Source organism: Dermacentor variabilis, chromosome 5, assembly GCF_050947875.1.
Source record: "Dermacentor variabilis isolate Ectoservices chromosome 5, ASM5094787v1, whole genome shotgun sequence".
NCBI classification, from domain to species: Eukaryota; Metazoa; Arthropoda; class Arachnida; order Ixodida; family Ixodidae; genus Dermacentor; species Dermacentor variabilis.
The window spans coordinates 48,145,398-48,165,733 of record NC_134572.1 but is presented as its reverse complement, the minus strand read 5'-3'; the positions used below and the strand labels follow the sequence as shown (position 1 = coordinate 48,165,733).

The following is a 20,336-nucleotide window of genomic DNA, read 5'->3' as shown; positions in this document are numbered from 1 at the left end:
AGACTAATTAAAACATTAACCACTTGGCAATCTGCCACAGTTAATACTGCACATACGAGCAGGAAGTTGAAGGAAAAACCCTTACAACCTGTTGGCTGTGGTTATCGAGCCAGAAGGCCCACATTGACAGATAATTGTTTGATAACGTATCAGCTTTTTCGTTCGAAGGGTAGGTGTGGCATATATATATATAGGCGCGCTGAACAGAGTCTACCTTCAGTCGCGGTGTTGCTTCTAGTCATGTCGAAAATATTCCTTGTGTGGTGGTTCTCGATTGCCTCTGTAGTTTTACAACTGAGCTGCTTTTATGACGGAAACTTGGCGCAAGTGAATAATACGGACCTCAAAGAAAACAACAGCATTTCGGCACAAGGTAAGCGATGTGTAAGATTATCAATACAGACACCGTGCTTCGAGAGGTTAAGATTGAAACACCATTGCAGATTGCTGAATTATCTTTCATGGTATGATATTTAAGGTACCTAATATCCGTACCAGAAAATCGTGGACACAGAATCGAGGAAGAGGTCAGGAAAGTAGACATCCAAGTACTGGGTAATTAAAAGTGTGAATAGACGACCAGGACTCATCAGAGAGAGACCGAATTCAATTCAGGAGTCAGACAATTGGAGACAGCCAATTCAATTGAATGAATGAGAACAATACAGATCATGGAAATTTACAAGAATCTGAAGAAACAAATTAGAAGGGAAAATCAGTACGGCAACACGAAGGGAAGCGCCTTGCTATTTGAGGTTCGAGCTGGTTGCATGGATGACGCATGTGTATGCTGCAGCTAAAATCCAAAGACCGCTCAGCACATCCAAATTGAATGCGATGGGATTCACCCAGTGAGCTTGGAATTAAAGTGGACGGATATATCAAAACCGTCGAGATAACCAAGAAAAGTTTAAAGTATTAGTGAAAAAAAAACCAGGGAAAATATTGATACCACCTGATCCTTTGCAGGCATAGGTATAGATAGCGGCACGAGGTAGATAGAGAAGTAGGGAGGAAGAAAAATATTAAAGGGATGCATACAAAAATGAAACTACCCCTTTTCACAGGGTGTGCCACTAAATCATTGTCATCATCTTCTTCTTCCATGTGTCTTCCAGACAGTTCGAGATGTATTTCATTACTTGGGCCCGAAGTTGTTTCGGCCGTCTCCTTAGCTGTCTGCATAGGCTGTTTCTAGTGCTGGCCAGAATTGCAACACACTCATTTACAGGCGGTTGAGGCATGCTCAGCTCGAGAGGCGCAAATATGGAGGGCCTCCACAGACGCGGATCGTGCTTGATTGCGAGAAAGGCGAGGCAAAGTGGATGCACCATCAACAATGCCCTTAATAACCTCGATGGAGGTGGAAGGACAACATTCTGCTTTGCCCTGCTGGATTGAGCGTTGTTCGCACGGCCACTAAAAGTACACTAGCATTGCTATGTTTGCGCTCTGGTATGAGCAGTAAAGGTCCAGCTAACGTCATGTAATCTTTCGCTGGGCACTGGCTCAGGTCGACGGTTTCCGGGTGGTCTCATCTCGTACATCATGGAGTGCAGCGCCTGTACTACAACTGGAGGTGCTCCTCATGCTAACGTTGCGAGACGCCTTGCAAAACACTCAGCACATTAGAGACAATTCTGTTCCACCCTCATATTTAAAAAAAAATAATTCGGGGTATTGTTCTGCCAGTGGTTTTCATTTCATTTCATTTTATTACCTTAAAGACCCCTTGATAGGGGTATTACATAAGGGGTGGGAATACAATAGTACATAATTTGCATAATACATAAGTGAACACGCAAACAACAACAAAAAACTGTATGTGATAAAGGGTTACATACGTCAGCGCAAATGCATAGAACTAAGTAATACAAACTAAACTTGCACGAGCATATAAGTCTATTAACACAAGTCATTTCAATTGTGAAAAGTGCACAGTGACACTCTCCATGAATGTACAAGGGCAAATGATGGCGGAGATTTGGTGGGGCAGATTGTTCCAATCTGTAGCGGCATGGCAGAAGAATGAGGCGGAAAAGGTAGCAGTGCGCATGCGAGGGCGGCCCACTTGAAAAGTATGGCGTGTACGATGAGATGTTCGGGCTGCGGGGAGGATATAGGGTGGTTGATTAAGCGAGCTGTGATAAAACTTATGGAAAAGTGAAAGGGTTCCAGTGCGCCGGTGCGTACAAAGGGGAAGTAAATTCAATTCTTTCTTTAAGTAAGACACGCTCACGTCATGTGAATAATTAGAATGGATGAACCTTGTGGCACGGTTCTGAACGGCTTCGAGTGCATTAATGAGATATGTTTGGTGCGGATTTCATATGGCGCATGCATATTCCAATTTTGGTCGGACTATTGACTGGTAGGCCAGTAGTTTAACAGGTTTGGGGGCGCGTTTTAGATGACGCTTGAGAAAACCCAGCGATTTGTTAGCAGATGAAATGATGTGACTGACGTGTGTTCGCCAGAATAAGTCGTTAGATATAGTAACACCTAGGTACTTGTAAGACTGCGCAGCACACACGGGAATGTTATTAATTGTGTATTGGTAAGGAAAGGAGTCGCGCCGACGAGAAAATACCATCAAGTTGCATTTCTTAGGATTAAGTTCCATTAACCACCGGTCGCACCATTGCTGTAAACAGTTAATATGCTCCTGAATTAAGTCTTGATTAGATGTGCTAGTAATTCTTCGATAAATGACGCAGTCGTCTGCGAACAAACGAACGTTGCAAGACACGTGCAGGGTTAGCTCATTAAGGTATATTAAGAAGAGTAGGGGTCCAAGAACAGATCCTTGCGGTACACCGGAAGTCACTGGTAGGTAGTTAGATGCGCGGTTGTTAACTGTAACGAACTGAGATCTGTTTGTCAACAACGCTTCAATCCATCGCAAAATGTCGGGGTGAAGGTTCGCAAGAGAAAGTTTTAGTAGTAGACGTTGGTGTGGTACCTTGTCAAACGCTTTTGCAAAATATAGAAATATCGCGTCTGTTTGGAGGTTAGAATGTAAATTAGTGTGAATATCATGCAGGAAAATGGCCAGTTGTGTTTCGCAGGAAAAGCCTTTGCGGAATTCATGCTGGGAAGAATGAAAGTACTTGTTCGAGTCAAGAAATTTCATGATTTCTGTGTACATGACGTGTTCCATGAGCTTACAGGGCACACTCGTTAATGAAATGGGGCGATAATTAAGCGGGCAATTCCTGTCACCTGACTTGTGGATGGGATTTGTGGTGGTACTTCGCTGTTTGCCGAAATGGAATGAGATCTTAGCTAAAAGCAGATGCTACAGATATTCATCAGCACAGGGCTCCGTAACGCAGGAACACCCATTGGCAGCACTTAATGAGGGCAGCATGTCAGTCTCCCTTTGTACGTGGTAGTTCCTTTTCCACAACAATAGCCTTTTGTATTATTCTGCGATCTAACGTGGCATATGGCACCGCTTTTTCTTGGCAAACATTGCAGCGCGGAGTCTGCACTGATAGCACTCTTACCAGATGTGTGACGTCATGTTTGATAGCGGGCCGACAGCTGCGACTGTTGAGAGCGCTGTAGTCATGTGATGTGGTCCCACATCAAGCCATTTCTGCGTACAAGAAGAAATCGTACAGACCCCAAGAAACTCTAATACCGGGTACGCTCTGTTGCTGAACAACATACGGTGGACAAATTATAAGGCGCACTTCACCTAAATCACTAAATTTATGCCTCTGTAATAACCTAAACCAGGTTAAAATGACAAACACAATACAAGTACGGTGCTTCGCCTCGACTACTACTTAAAATCCGCAAACCAGTGCTTTCATTATTTCTTGTTCTTTTTGTATTTCTCAATACTTATTCTACGTGTAATAGCATTCGTCTTACAGATGACCGGGGTATATGTCTAATTCACGCATCTTGTTTCACTGCTCTGTGTATACGAATCTGTGCATGTTTCAGCAGCGACATTGTAAACTGGAATGCTGTCACTTCTTATTGCTCCGCAATTTTCTTCTTCTTTTTATCTATCATGTTTGCATATGGACGATTTGATGAAAGTAAAAAAAATTTTTTTATAGGTCGGGTAGAAGAGATCTAGTCAAGCATGCCCTAGATTTTTCTATCCACCTCCTTCCCTATCTACACCGATGGTAAATAAAGGTAAGTGTAGTATCTGTCAAGAGCGCTATCAGTACAGAGTGTGCACTTAGAGGCCCTCTAGCCACACTATTTCGTGCACTGTCCTTACAATCAATTTCCTTGCAATTTGTGTCTGTCTGTCTGTCTGTCTGTCTGTCTGTCTGTCTGTCTGTCTGTCTGTCTGTCTGTCTGTCTGTCTGTCTGTCTGTCTGTCTGTCTGTCTGTCTGTCTGTCTGTCTGTCTGTCTGTCTGTCTGTCTGTGTCTCGCTGTCTATGTCTATCTGTCTGTGTCTGTCTGTGTCTGTGTCTGCGTGTGCGTGTGCGTGTGCGCGTGCGCGTGTGTGCGCGTGCGCGTGTGTGCGCGTGTGCGCATGTGCGCGTGCGCGTGCGCGTGCGCGTGTGCGTGTGTGTGTGTGTGCGTGCGTGCGTGCATGTCACGTTACCTATTGCTCACATTTCACACACATAGAGTTGTTTCTAATTTGGGATGCCCAATTCTAACACATTAATCTTGCACTTCTAGTGCTTCCTCCTGTTACGACCTAAGGGGATGTAAGCTAAATCATTTTAAAGAACTGTGTATACTTTTCCCCCACAAGCAACCGAAATCATGTACTAAAATGTTTTTGTACCTTATTCCAGCGTCTTTAGAAAGAGAAAAGGAGATAAGTAATTGCCGAAAAAACAATGCAATCGCCCGGATTCTCGACGATGGTACAGTTGACTGCGTTTGTGAAAGCGGCTTTAGGATGATAAATAACACATGTAAAGGTGAGACTGGCCTTTTTTCTGCTTCGTTTCTGGTGATAGTCCAAGACACTGTAGGCTACTTTAGCGCTGTCATTGTAAAATGTCGCAACAAAAGAAATGGTGGCAAGCAAACTAACAAGCATCAACAGGTTACTATAAAGCTAACTGGTCACCGTGAGAGAGTGAGCATACTAAAAATTGCTTCAAACATAAAGGCAGCAACTACTCTGTTTCAGAAGATCATTCACGCCCTACAAGGCAGATACGAAAGAAACTTTGTGAAAGCACCGCACAACTTCGAATGGCGGTTCAGAAAGTGAAGCTAATCTACAATAGGATGAAGAATGGCTAAGAACTGTTCGTTTGGGATGATGCGCGAAATGAGAGAATCCCAGTTCGCAGTACCAAGAATAAAAAACGAAGTAAGCAATGATACGACAGCAGTCACAGCAAGTCATTAAGATACACACAGTCGAACGACACGCGCAAGATCGCAAATAACAGTAAAGTTTTAGAGAGCTTTGCAGTGACGCATAAACCACATCAAAAAGCTTAACGTTTTTGAATTTGAATGCGCGCACTCTAGTTAATGAGTATGTCAACCTGAACTGCCTCGTAGAATGTCATAATCCGTCGGTAATATGTGTCACTGAAACGTGGCTTAATGAATCTATTTCTGAAAATGAATTCCTGCCCCTTGATTACTCGGTTATAAGAAATGATAGGCCTTCTGGTCGTGGAGATGACGTTGCACTTTCTATCAAAAACGGCATCGAGTACGTGACGAAGCCTGACCTCCCTGAAACAGAGTCTGTCTGGTGCAATATTAAGGTAGGCAGTTTGTCTGTAGGAATTGGTGCTGTATACCGACCGCCAAATGACAATGGCAAACGGATATTCGCGATCACTGATTGTATTCGAACGCACAGACTTCACGACAGTAAACTGATCATATGCAGGGATTTTAACGCGCCTCACATTAACTCACATTAACGCCTTCATTAGAACTAGCCGCGATAAGGTTTTCTGTAATGCATTAATTGACTTCGCCTTCTCCCTTAACGTAACTCAAGTTGTTCATAGCGCCACTGAAGGTTGTTCAATTCTGGATCTTGTATTCGTTACAGGTGATTTCATGAATGAAGACCTTGAGTGTGAAATTCGAGAGGGTCTTTCCGATTATAATGCAGTCTTTGTTAAATTTTCTACTGCCTGTGAATCTATGAAAGCAGAATACAAAGTTACTGATTTTTCTTGTGCCAACGATGATGTTGCACGTTCTATGTTAGCGGATTCGTATGATGATTTTCTACTTTCCTGCATCACCTGCGGCGTGAACGCGTTAGTGGAACATTTTCATGCGAGTGTGTCCGAATGTATATCGAAATCAGTGCCCAGAAAGTTTTCGAATGCAATCCTTATCTTTAGCTGATTCGCTGCATAAAGCGACTACGTCGTCAATGCCAGTGAAACCAAACCAGGATTTGCTCTGTTCACGCTAAAGGAAACACTCAAAAGTGAAACGCCTGAAGCTATACTTTTATTGCAACAGTGTTCTCTCAACGTTCATAAAGGAAAATCCGACTAAATTTTGTAAGACAATTAATCCACCTTCTGAAAACCCTTCTTCATTCATTTTTGAAAATGAAACTTGCTCTGACGATCAGACGAACTCAGACGCGTTCAGCAATTATTTAAAATCTGTTTTTTTTTTGCGTTGATAAAGGCACGGTTCTTTCCTTCTCTCCTCCGTTTGTAGCTGCGGCTTTCCCAGATATCGATATAACTTGTTTTTGAATTCATAACCTTTTACTAAGCATAGGCATTACTAAAAGTGCTGGTCCGGATGGAATTCCTAACGTATTTTTGAAAAAAGTACTCTGAATGGCGTGCTTGCTATCTAATCATTATATTTCAGAAATCACTTGACTCCAGACGAGTCCCGAGAATTTCGAAGGTCACTAATGTCGTGCCTATCTTTTAATCGGGCAAGAAGGAAACTATTTCTAACTAGAGACCAAGTTCATTATTGTCTATGTGCTGTAAATTTCTGGAGCATGTCGTTCACAAGCACATAATTAAATACTTCACAAATAGCGATATCCTTTCACAGCATCAGCATGATTTCCGTAGTGTGTTTTTCCACTGTTGTTCAGTTTATTCAATCCACGCACGATATTGCCTCATCATTGAACAACCATTAAATGGCTCACGCTATATTTATTGATTACTCCAAAGCTTTCGATAAAGTATGCCACAGGAAACTTCTTAAACTTCGCACCTTTCTTACTGGCACCTATGTTGATAAATTACTTGGCTGGATTATAGAGTATTTGCGCCTTAGGACTCAGTTTGTTATCTACAATCGGCAGCAGTCGTACACCGGTCCACATTTCCTCGAGTGTCGCACAAGCTTGTGTTTTGGGACCCCTGTTATTTATAATTTATATCAATGATGTCGTCTAAGTTGTACTAACAGTTCAGTTAAGCTTCGTCTCTACGCTGATGACTGCGTTTTGTATTCTAATGTCTGTACTGTCACTGATCAGGTTTTACTGAATGATGTGTTTTCGTCTTCTTACGACGGGAGCAGAAAAGGGCAAATGGAGATTAACTTTACGAAAACGATGCTAATGACATTCACTAATATGCAACAACCCTTGCAATTTAAATATTCCAATGCGGAACAGACACTAAAAAAGTCCAGGAATTTAGGTACCTTGGTGATGTATGCTCGTCTACCTTAAAGTGGCACAAACATATTAACCTTGTTTGTACAAAATCGCTTAAGAAAACAGGTTGCTTAAGAACTTTAAAGGGCGTGACTAAAGAATGTCAGCTAACAGCCTACAAATCGCTGCTCAGGCCTCTTGAATATGTATCAGTTGTGTGGTCACCTCATCTTGCACATAACAAGGAAACTCGTGACTTTCCAGCGGAAAGATATGAGATACATTTTTAACCGTTACGACTGCAACTTTTCCCCTTCAGAGCATTACCACGTCTTATCACTGAATTGCTTAGAACATCGAAGAACGTGCGAGTGGCTTATCATGTTAGATAATAGTGTGCATAAATCCATTGTTATAGTTGCCCCTATTTATTTCACAGGTCACTTTACACCTGTGATCCACTGGTCCGATCCTTTGAACATTGTGCGATTCCGGTCTTTCCTTGATTGTACTAAACGTTTTTTTTTCGTGCACAGTTGACCCTTGGAAGAAACTTGATAGTTCTTTGCGACAACTTCCACTTGCACAGTTTGTAAAGCAATTGTCTAATTCTGTGTTTGGATGTTTCCTTTTTTTATGTAACCACTCCTGTAATGTCTCAAACCTGAGGCAGCACTATCTGTAAATAAACAAATAAAATGCCTCACGCAAGCAATCTAACCAGGGTTCCCATGATTTGAAAGGAATGGTAATGAAAGCAGAATAGCAATCGATGAAATCTCCATGATTCTCGACAAATAATAATCTCGCAGCTAGCGGAATGTACCGTACTTTTCATTTACGTTTTCACCATGTTGTTCTCGCCCCAAATTACTCATCATTGGTCGCTTTGCCTCGTTTGCCTTAAATTAGTGAAATTTTCATCTTCAAGGTAAGCTTATCGTGTGCTTATTTCATGCACTTGCACGCTGTCTTCGAAAACAAGATAACATATCAATGTAGCTATCTCATGACTGTCTATTTTCATAAAGCTTAAAGCGTTATAAGCATGGGTTCAGTAAGGGCGAATGAGGTAACGTAGCTCCTGTTAAAAAAAATGTGGGCCACTTCCACCTTCTCGAAGGCAGGTATTCAAGCTTGTGGTGGAGCTGTGGTTACCAGCATTTGGAAGTTGCATCATTGTAGAAAATCAAGACAGCTTTACAGCCCGCGATACTCTGAAACCAATCCTTGAATGCCTATTATAGCCTTAGCTTAAGGCCTTGTAGTCGCACCTGCGAGCAGTGTAGTGGATTATGCTTTTTATAAATACATTTTTAGAAAAACATTTTAATGACAAGAAACTTCTTAGGTAAAGCTCATATCACATCACACATAGCACGGCACGAAGCAAAGCGTTGTATCCAGTGCATCACGGCCGCGCAGGAACGACGAAACGTTCCTATTCTTGCGTTTTCCACTGTCAATAGATAAGCAACAAAATAGTTTTCTAAAATTTACTTTCAAATTGATAGTACAATTTTCCCCCCTAGCTTATGACGAAGCAGTGTTGATACAATTGCACTTGACAATACAGCGGCGTGGTTGTCGTAGCTTCCTCAAAAATGTTCGCGTTTACTTCATTTTCTTGCTGATGACAAGACACAGTGAATTCCCTGAGACCTGTGTAGCTTGCACGGAAGTAAGTAAAGAAATTCAACATTTTAAAATTTTTTTAACTTGAGTGTAAATAAATTGGAGCAGTATCTACTTGCGGAGGAAAGGGCTTTGACAGAGAACTACAAAGAAGTCGTTCAGGGCAGATCACAAAAACCAGAAATAAATTCTGCTCATACACTCGCAGACGTACCCGTTTCCGCATTATATGAGTCACAGTTCCAAGAAGAGACATCCGGTATTCATTTTGAATTGAAGCTCCTGTTAAATTGGGCATCTGTATTGATATCTCACGTCATAACGTTGAGGCCACCAGAGCAGGAAACTATAGCACTATGCTTTGAAATTACGCTTAAAAATTGTGTCCACGAATGTGAGTGTGCAGATATTTGTGTTTGTAATTGAGGTTCTCAGCGATAACTCATGCACAGCGCGCAAGTTTAAGAGGTGTAAAACGGCCCTTTTCCTTGTACGCTGATATTTTTTACCAATTTCACACATGCCTTGACAGGACAAGATTTTGCCAGTGGCACAATTCGTAATATTGAAACGTTCCTCTGCAACGTGTAGCTATATCTCTTTTATCAAGAGACTGAAAAGTGAAACTTTTATTTTTCAGATATTGCCTACACTACTACTGTAGATCAATGTACGAAATGTCATTTTCATTTAATGCACGCCAATTTCAAGCGCAAAGCATGGCTAAAGCACTTCATACGCACGAGACTCATAATAGTGCCACGTACGCAGGTAATGGCCTTCCCCTATAATTTCAAGACCTCATAAAAGCATATAGCTCGCAACTACTTTGCTCATTCGCTAGGCAACGTGTCATATCGCTGTTGTGAGCACTGCGATCTTCGGTGGAAATTTGCATGTACGGTTAGAGAGCCGAGGGAATCGAAATTGCAGAGTAGAGTCCTATTCGACGCGTATGCCATCACTGAAAACGAAGAGAATCAAAGGAGAAACTACATTGACGTGAGCTGTTGAGGGACAATTTTAGCACTCCACATACACGTGCGTGCAAATACAAGTCGGTATGGTCCGCTACTCACGACAGCAACCAGGCCATAGTGAGACAATCGTATCAGCGATGTGCAGTGGTGTAGGTTGGATGCCTGAAAGCATTAAGCTTGCGACGCAAAAGCGTTAAGTTTAAGCATTAAGCGTGAGTTTGCTGCCGAAGGCATTAATGTCCTATAAAATTTACTGAAGTGTCCGAAACGTCACTTTGTAGTAGAACGCTCAACACGCACGTTGTAAATACGCTCATAGTCCGGCTTATAGTGACATTAGGGCATGGTTTCCCATAGAGAATACAAAATATTCAGCGTAGTATTTGCAAAATTTGATGGTTTATAGTCATAATTAGTTGCTAAAATGCGCTTATTTAGGGTCCATGGCAGCGGAACATCACAAAACAAGCGACAGCAGGTGGTGCTCCATTTGCGTTTAGCTATAAACCAAACAATTGTGTTTTATTCAAAATAGTAAACTGTATATAACCCATGTGTGCCAAAGGCGTCTGAGACTCATTCTTTTTTCTTTTTTCTTGTTCCTTGGGCTGCCACGACCTAAATACCAATAAATTTTTCATTGGCAACTTTGCGATTTTTGTATCTTCTCAGACATAATCTGCCTAGATTATTCCGAAAGTTGCCGGACCCTGTGCAGAAGCTCTGCTATTCAGCGTGCTCAAAAGCATGGCTGCTGCTTGGGCTGGGAGCCCGACAGTTGTGTAGGTAAGTGACCTTTCGGCTAAACCAAAATGCTTCTCTATTTGTGTTGTTGCCTGACCCCGTCTTATTCTTCGTCTTCAACTCCTTCATCTTCTTCTTCTTCTTTTTCATCATCATCATCATCATCATCAGCTAGTTTTATGTCCAGTGCAGGACGAAGGCCTTTCTATGCGATCTTCAATTACCGTGTCCTGCGCCAACTGATTCCAACTAGCACCTGCAAATTTCCTAATTTCATCGCCCCAGCTAGTTTTCTACCGTCCTCGACTGCGCTTCCCTCCTCTTGGCACCCATTCTGTAACCATAATCGTCCACCCGTTATCCATTGCTCCACTTAATATCAGTTAAAATATCGGCTATCCCCGTTTGCGCTCTTATGCATACCATTCTCTTTCTGTCTCTTAACGTTACGCCTAACGTTCTTCGTTCCATCGCTGGTTGTGCGTTTCTTAACTTGTTCTCAAGCTTCTTTCTCCGTCTCCAAATTTCTGCTTCAAATGTTAGCACCGATAAAATGCACTGCTTGTACGCCTTTTCAATGATTACGGTTAACTTTCAGTTGGGATCTGACAATGTCTGTCGTATGCGCTCTAACCCATTTTTATTCTTCTGTAAATTTTCTTCTCATAATCAGGGTACCATGTGAGTAATTGACCAAGGTAAACGTACTCCTTCACAGACTCCAGAGGCTCACTAGCGATCCTTAAGTCTTGTCCCTTGCCCAGCTATTGATCATTATCTACGTCTTCTGCATATTAATCTTCAACCTCATTCTTACACTCCGTGATAAGGTCCTCAATCATTTGTTGTAACTCATCCCCAGTGTTGCTCAACAGAACAATATCATCCGCAAACAGCAGGTTCCTGACATATTCGCCGTTGATCCTCACTCCTAAGCCTTCCCAGCTTAACAGCTTGACACTTCTTCCAAACACGCAGTGAATAACATTGCAGAGATTGTGTCTTCTTGTCTGACCCCTTTCTTTATAGGTATCTTCCAACTTTTCTTGTGGAGAATTAAGGTAGCTGTGGAATCTCTGCAGATACTTTCCAAGATATTTACGTAAGCGTCCTGCACTCATTGATTAGGTAATGCCTCTAGGACTGCGGGTATCTCTACAGAATCAAACGCATTTTCGCAATCTATGCAAACCATATCTAAGGAGGTTGATTGTACTCCGCGGATTTCTCGATTGCTTGATTGATGGCATGGATATGACCCATAGTATAATACCCCTTCCTGAAGCCAGCCTGTTCTCTTGGTTGACTTAAGCCCAGTGTGGCCCTTATTCTGTTCAAAATTATAGTGGTGGATATTTTATGTGATACTAGAAGTAAGCTAATGGGCCTATAATTTTCAATTCTTTAACGTCTCCCTTTTTGTGGATTAGTATAATGTTGGCATTCTTCCAGTTCTCTGGGACTCTTGAAATCGATAGACAGGTTGTATATAGGGCCGCCAGTTTTTCAAGCAGTATGTCTCCTCAATTTGGCTTCATTCAGTGGTAAAACTCATCACGACACCCCTATGTTTTATCATATTAAGCGGCAAGTGCAGAACCAGTGGTTTTGTTACACCCAAAAATCCTTAGTCATTTCCAGATAATTTCGGGAGACTAAGTACTCTTTAACATGTTAAATTTCCTTGCAGACACTTCATGTTAGACAAGGCAACGTTGCTTAAATATCTTGCTCACTGATATTTTAGACCTTCTGACTATTATATCGCTATGTGAATATTGATATCCGTTTCAAAGGTGGCATGAGGGGCACCAACTATATTAGACATATTTATCAGCTGTTCAGCTGCACAGTAATAATTCAGCGCCGATGCAACTGGCAGTCGATGATATGGCGATTGCGTGCACCTCATTCAAGCCTTTCCTAAAAGCACTTGTGAGTTACAAATTTTGGGGTCACGGCCATGTCAACGCATAAAACAATTATTCGTCAGTGTACAATACTCCACGTTCCATACGGAAAGTTTACTACTACGAATCATGCCAAAACTAAACCGTAACATTACTATAGCATGGCGCCAACTCCAATTTTCGTATTCAAACGGATGTGAAACGTAGAAAGCTTTCATTAACTAACAACTTCACTAATCTGTAAAAGTTTGAGAAAGCCAAATTCTTCTAGCAGCTCGAAAAATAATGTTCTAATTTAGGAAGTCAGATGTTTTAGAACTGCTGGAAATCACAGAATAAAAGAAAATAGGGCGAAGTTTACAAATTCGTAACTTTGCAAAAAGAACGGATATCACAGTTCTATAATCTTTATCTGTTAGCGCATCGCCAATGGATAAAGTTGACGTGTGAGTGTACAACTTACATGAAATGGTTGCTATGTTAACATGGACAATGTTAACAAGGGTATTGCGGAAGACGTACTCAAAAATTAGTGATATGGTTCAAAGCGGTGTATAATACTTGAATTTTATTTAATTGAGATATATTATAAGTGCACTTTACAGATTTATGATGTCTTTATATGTTAAGTGAGTTACGCGCCTGTAAGCGTGATACTTGAGTTTTCTAACATTTCTGTAAAAATATTGATGGTACAGGACTAACCGCTTTTCCGTGGCACAGGCTTCATGAAGATCAGTGCAGTGGTTGCTGAGATAAATAATTTGTCTATTACGATTTAATTAGATATAGCGACCCGAGGTTAAGCTAATATACTCGCAAGGATAGCACACCGAAAAAAACAAATGACGGCTCTGCAATTAGCACATTTTCAACGCAATAATCTTTTTTACTTCCTTTATTTTCAATCTCAGAGCCAGCCATGCTTAGTTGCGAGCCGGGATACGTGCAACAAGGCACCACTTGCATTGGTAAGTCATCAAGCCTTTACTTCACCCTTGCTAGTGCATTCAGACCACACGCGCACCTGCGAGTGTATGCATGCTTTTGTGCGTGTACATGCCTCTGGGTGTATACACACGCGTGTGTGTTATGTGCGTGCGTGGTGTGCGCGCGCGTTCTTCTGGCACACGCGTGCCAGAAGTTTCAAAGAAGGACTTTTGCATTAAGGCACCTTACGTACGATGGTGGCCTAATTCTTAAACCATTGCGCGGCGGTGCTGAAAGATAAAGATTCGATCACACCATCGGTCATGCATTTCTTCATAGCAGTATTCGTGGAATACATCCACTTTGAAAGTATCTAACAGAAAACTCGATGTGCGTTGAGCTTACGCGAGGGCATGGTAGTCTGTAAAAAATTAGACGTTTGTAAAAGATACAAGGTATATAACAGTCAGTTTGACAAATAACAGTGTGCAAGGTCGACCGTAACACACGCAGCTGTCCAGACTTGCCATTCTAAGTATGCTATCGCGTAATTGAAGAGGTAGCGGTGTCAAGTTCTGGCCTAACTTCTTTCTTTTCTGACATCACTCTTTTTTTCATCATCTCGCCTATGCCAGGCTGGTCTCCATACATCATTACACATTATTTCTCTCTCTTGGAGGAGGGAGTAGTACTACTTTATATATGTGATTGATTGTTTTAAATTACCAGGATCACACCTACTTTTTCGCCGTGCTTCACCCCCCCCCTCTTTAATTTTGTTTACTGCTACATGGGCCTATATACACTGCAACAGGAACCAGCTTGCCGACAGCCAGTTTAATAGATATGTGGCTGTTATACTGGCATCGCGACTTGTAATTTTTATCGAAAGGTTTTCCCAACTACCACCAACGTCGCCTTTCAACTTATTTTAGCATACTATTAGCACCTATCAAAACGTAGGCCAGCCTTTCTGGGGCACTTTATCCCTGCTTATGTAACTTCTATACCACTGTGTGCTACTCCATCTGTTCGCCCGCGTCACAATTTTGGATTCTCACAACATGCAAAGCAAGCTTTTCTGTGCAAATTGTATTGAAAAATGAGCATGCCCACTCTCGGGCATGTATACACACAGGCAAGGGAACAAACTTTTGCATTTCATGCATTTGTTGGAACAGTTGTATTATCTCGCATGTGTTAGCTTCTTTTTGGTGTTGTTTTTCTTGTATACAAATACTAACGACACGGACTTTCTAGATGCCTGCACTGCCAACCTGACTACAGAGATGTGTCAGCATGGTTGCGAGCCTGGCAATCAAACAAAGAATGAACCATTCTACTGCAGATGCAAAGGCAACGAAGTATTCAGTAGGTACAGCTTGGTATGTGAGGGTAAGTTCTTCAATATTCCTAATCTGATTTTTTTTTTCACAAATGCTTTCGTTTAGGCCTATAAGGCTCAATTCTATCTAAAATGGCGTCTGGGCCTGGGTATTTAATTTGTACCCAGATGTTTCGCGAATAATGCTGTAGGAGAGAGCTCATGTCTCCAGCGAGAGGACACCTCTATTTTGCTTGAGCGTTATCTTGATGAAGAAATTTACCTGCCTCATCACTAACGCAGGTATATAGTCATCTACGGGAAGTATACCACTACTCACCTGCGGTATATAGTATACAAAGCAGTCAGTGGCGTCGCCAGAAATTTCGTTCGGGGGGTGAGGGGTAGGGAGCTCAATTTGCAGCTCGGCCTCCTCCTTATAGAAAAAGTCGATGGATTAAATACATTAAACATTAATAATACTTGCGTTGCCATTGCCAAAGATGCTGCAAACGAATACAAGACCAGTTAACTCTTGTTATTTTTTCATAAAAGAATATACTGGTATTTCTTAAAATTGTGCCCAAAATAACTGATATCAATGCATCCATGTTTTCTGTATATTAAGTGAAGCAAATATCACACGAACTTTAGAACTATATCAGTTTGAAACCAGCAAAGCAGTGCATGCCGCTGATATGAAAAATGTAAAGGCCATGAAATGTACAAGTTGAGGACAAATATATTAATGAAAATTTGTTAACCTCCCTGCCTTTCTCTTATTTGCATCTCTCTCGCTGTCATTCAAGAACCTTGTTTACAGTTTGGTTCATATGCAACGGAAAGGGGAAAATCTCAATGACGCAGTTCTTTGTTAGAATGTATTGCGCAGGAGCAGCTGTCACCGGTCGTGTACTGCGAGTAATTGCTCCGAAATTAGAGTCGCAACAGAGAGCACATATAAAAATCAGGAGGTCTGCAACATATACGAGGGCGAGTCAAATGAATGTGAGCCACTGCGAATATATGACAAACGGGGTACTTTATTTAAAAGTAGTCTCCATGAGAAGTTAGACAGTTGTCCCACTGACTAACGAGTCGCGTTATCCCGTCTCACAAAACTCCTTGGGTTGCTGCTTCAAAAATCTGTAACTGACTCTACGTCATCGTCCAACACGAATCTGGTTCGCTTGCGCAGTTTTTTTCAAATGCTTCAAAATGTGGAAGTCGCAAGGCTACAGGTCTGGGCTGTATGGTGGATGTTGCAGCGTTTCCCACTTAAACTTTGCCAGTTTTGTATTAACCACATCAGCGACGTGGGGACGGGCAATGTCGGGGAGCAAGATGAACCCATTGCTCAATTTACCATATCGTTTGTTCTTGATTGCGACATGCAGCCGATCCGGCGTTTCCCAATATCGGAAACGACTGTTAGTCTCCCCAGGTTTAGCTAATTCGACCAATAGTGGCCCCTCACGATAAAAAAAAAAGTCAACAACACTTTTCTGGCAGAAATGACGGCCTTTGCTTTCCTTGGGGGTGATGAATTCAAATGTTTTCCTGTAAGCTTTGCCACAGTGTTTAAGGCCAGTAGTAGCCGCACCATGATTCGATCTCGGTCTCAATTGCAGATTAAAAGTTGCCACGCTCATCGTGATACCGGATTAGATGAGTCAAGGTAGTGCCGAACTTCTCCGTCTTCTGGCGACGGTTCAGAATCTTGGGCATCCATTACTGCGCACACAAAAGCAGATAACCGAGATGTTCTTGAATTATGGTGTGACCCGAACCGTGACTGATATTCACACGCCCTGCCAATTCATCGATGCTTATCCTCCGTTCTTGTCTAATGAGCCTTTGCAATTGTGTAGGGGATGATTGCACGGTGGCTTTGGCCCGGCCATGAATCGTCTTTGAAACTTTCATGCCCTTCTTTGAACCGTTTGCTCCAACGCTTCACAGTGGCCAATGAAATGCAATGTTCAACGCACGCGGCAGCCATATGGCGACTAATTTCTTTTTCGAAACCATCTTCATCTGTCAAAACCTCACAACACCACGCTGTTTAACTTTCGGAGTGTCCATTATGTCAGGCAACCATGTTCAACCCAGTGTATGAGAGCATTAGAGACCATTTATCCTCACCCCTGCATGTCACTTTTGTAAATGAGATGCCTATGTGCTACGTGCGTGCCTCGCAAACAATGAACTGAACCAATATTTCGCGGGGCGGGTTGGCTCAATTTCATTTGACTCACCTTCGTACACTAGAAATGTGAAGATACAGCTTGATAAATGGCTAAAAAGTGTCAGTGGAAACAAAGTTCACTGCGCATATACACAAAACCTTGCAACAAAATATTTAAATATACGTATAAGTCTCCAATAAATCTACGTATCTAAGAAAAAGTCACTATATATGATGCGTAAAACAAGGCAAATAAACATGTTGCGCAACCAGATTTACAGATCACAGCCCCCCTCCCCTTCCTTCCACTACCCCGATGTATCGCGCGCGACGGAAGGCGGCGCGCTTCCTCCCCGCTTTTCTCCCTTGCGCACACAAGACTAAGCCACCATCATCGGCTCACCCATGCCGCCCCCTCCCCCTTACGCTTTCACTCGCACATACAGCATGCTGCGCACGGTCACTATGTTATCGCGCTCGGACTTTATTTATACGGAACATGAGAGCGACGACAATATCGCAATAATGTAATAACAGTATGCGGCAACTGAAGCGTCCCGTGGCCCCTTACTTTCCGGCAAAGAAATAACGAAATAAAACTTTGACCATGTGACCATTCGCTGCACCGCAACAATGACTTTCTTTTTTTTTCTTTTGTGCGACGGGGGGCGCCGAAAGTAACATCAAGGAAAGCATGTTGGCCATAATCGAATGCCTACTTTGGACACCTAGTGTGGCTACCGAACGAATATCGAAGAAAACGTCAGACGCTTGGTCCACAGAGAACCCATACGCATACAGCTCGGCATCCTACACCGGCGAGACAAAACTTTCCGGGGAGGTTGCGCTCAAGCGAACGCGTTGCAATCCGTCGAGTCGCCGCAGTGCTGGCGGCGAGCGACTATGTATTGTTTCGCTTTCTCATCTTCTAGCCAGAAGGCGTCCAACACTCTGCCAGGCGAAAATCCAGTCGGCCAGAGAAAAACGAACGCGCAGCGAAGTGCGCCGCGCGGTGGTCGATGCAGAACGAGAAAAACACATCCGCTCTGGCTGGATCAGCAGCCCGCGGCTAGCGAGAACAAAAAGAAAAAAGAAAGAAAAGAAAAAGAGGCTAAATGTGTCGTCGCGAATAAAAGTCCAAGTAGAAAAATAAGTAATAACTTAGTTACCTTTGCTGGCTCTAGTGTCTTGACAGGATGCTTTGGCGCAGGTGACATGACTGCTCGAATGAACCACCACAGCGCTTTGGCTCATCGGACATCGCTGCGGGCTTTGTCAACTTGTCTGATAGTGTGTTGATTTGGTTTGTCTCTTTGTATGGTCCGATGTGCGAGGAAAGTCAAGGAACTTTTGCTGTCAAATGTTTATAACAGCATTAAACCAACAAAGTTACCGAATTGAAAATCTAAAGCACGACTTGGAGATGTCAATGCACCTTTCGCATCAAAAGGTTATGAGAACTTTATAGCCATAAAGTTTCAGAATTTAAATCCAAGCGCTCCGTAGATTCCGCAGCCTCCGCGAGAAGCGGAGACGAGCCCGCTCGCCATCGAAACACCCTTGAAACTTTGTGCTCGGTGGAACGCCTTACGTTGCGATATGTGACTCCCAATGCATGGACGTTGCCACGAAATCGAGCCCGATTTCGCAATTTTCGCGCTAAAATGTCTTTTCGAGCGTGAAGAAGCTGTGCTAGACAAAATCGCGTGCCGGGAGGTATTTTGGTCGCCGGTGCATGACAGCACGAAAAATTTCCTGAGAAGGGGGGCTGAAGCCCTAGAAGTCCCCCCCCCTGGCTACGCCCCTGAATACAGTATGTAGAACATATACTACATACTATAGTTATATATATATATATATACAGTGCTAAAAAGCGGGCATGTACTGTGTTACCGGGGCTTAGCGGAGAGACGAGAACTAGGAGTCGGATTCCTGATTAATAAGGAAATAGCTGGTAACATACAGGAATTCTTTAGCATTAACGAGAGGGTGGCAGGTCTTGTTGTGAAGCTTAATAAGAGGTACAAATTGAAGGTGGTACAAGTCTACGCCCCTACAAGCAGTCATGATGACCAGGAAGTCGAAAGCTTTTATGAAGACGTGGAATCGGCGATGGGTAAAGTCAAAACAAAATACACTATACTGATGGGCGACTTCAATGCCAGGGTAGGCAAGCAGGCTGGAAACAAGTCAGTGGGGGAATATGGCATAGGCTCTAGGAATAGCAGAGGAGCATTATTAGTAGAGTTTGCAGAACAGAATAATATGCGGATAATGAACACCTTTTTCCGCAAGCGGGTTAGTCGAAAGTGGACGTGGAGGAGCCTGAATGGTGAGACTAGAAATGAAATCGACTTCATACTCTGCGCGAACCCTGGCATCATACAAGATGTAGACGTGCTCGGCAAGGTACGCTGCAGTGACCATAGGATGGTAAGAACTCGAATTAGCCTAGACTTGAGGAGGGAACGGAAGAAACTGGTACACAAGAAGCCAATCAATGAGTTAGCGGTAAGAAGGAAACTAGAGGAATTCCGGATCAAGCTACAGAACAGGTATTCGGCTTTAACTCAGGAAGAGGACCTTAGTGTTGAAGCAATGAACGACTATCTCATGGGCATCATTAAGGAGTGCGCAATAGAAGTCGGTGGTAACGCCGTTAGACAGGAAACCAGTAAGCTATCGCAGGAGACGAAAGATCTGATCAAGAAACGCCAATGTATGAAAGCGTCTAACCCTACAGCTAGAATAGAACTGGCAGAACTTTCTAAGTTAATCAACAAGCGTAAGACAGCGGACATCAGGAACTATAATATGGATAGAACTGAACAGGCTCTCAGGAACGGAGGAAGCCTAAAAACAGTGAAGAAGAAACTATGAATAGGCAAAAATCAGATGTGTGCGTTAAGAGACAAAGCCGGCAATATCGTTACTAATATGGATGAGATAGTTCAAGTGGCTGAGGAGTTCTATAGAGATTTATACAGTACCAGTGGCACCCACGACGATAGTGGAAGAGAGAATAGCCTAGAGGAATTCGAAATCCCACAGGTAACGCCAGAAGAA

The 20,336-nt window shown here is 42.7% G+C and overlaps 1 protein-coding gene across 4 annotated transcripts in view; it reads left to right on the top strand.

The window, feature by feature from the left end:
- Positions 1-205: 205 nt before the first annotated feature.
- Positions 206-20,336, top strand: part of LOC142582548 (uncharacterized) — a 75,410-nt gene continuing 55,279 nt past the window's right edge. For 3 of the 4 annotated variants that reach the window (XM_075692394.1, XM_075692396.1, XM_075692395.1), the window contains exons 1-5: positions 206-373; positions 4,780-4,908; positions 10,847-10,960; positions 13,743-13,799; positions 15,019-15,153. In XM_075692394.1, the coding sequence (XP_075548509.1) occupies positions 241-373; positions 4,780-4,908; positions 10,847-10,960; positions 13,743-13,799; positions 15,019-15,153 (568 nt within the window). In that variant the 5' untranslated portion in view covers positions 206-240. Of the gene's footprint in view, positions 374-3,562; positions 3,650-4,779; positions 4,909-10,846; positions 10,961-13,742; positions 13,800-15,018; positions 15,154-20,336 lie in introns of those variants that run through there. The other variant, XM_075692398.1, reaches the window with a different exon arrangement.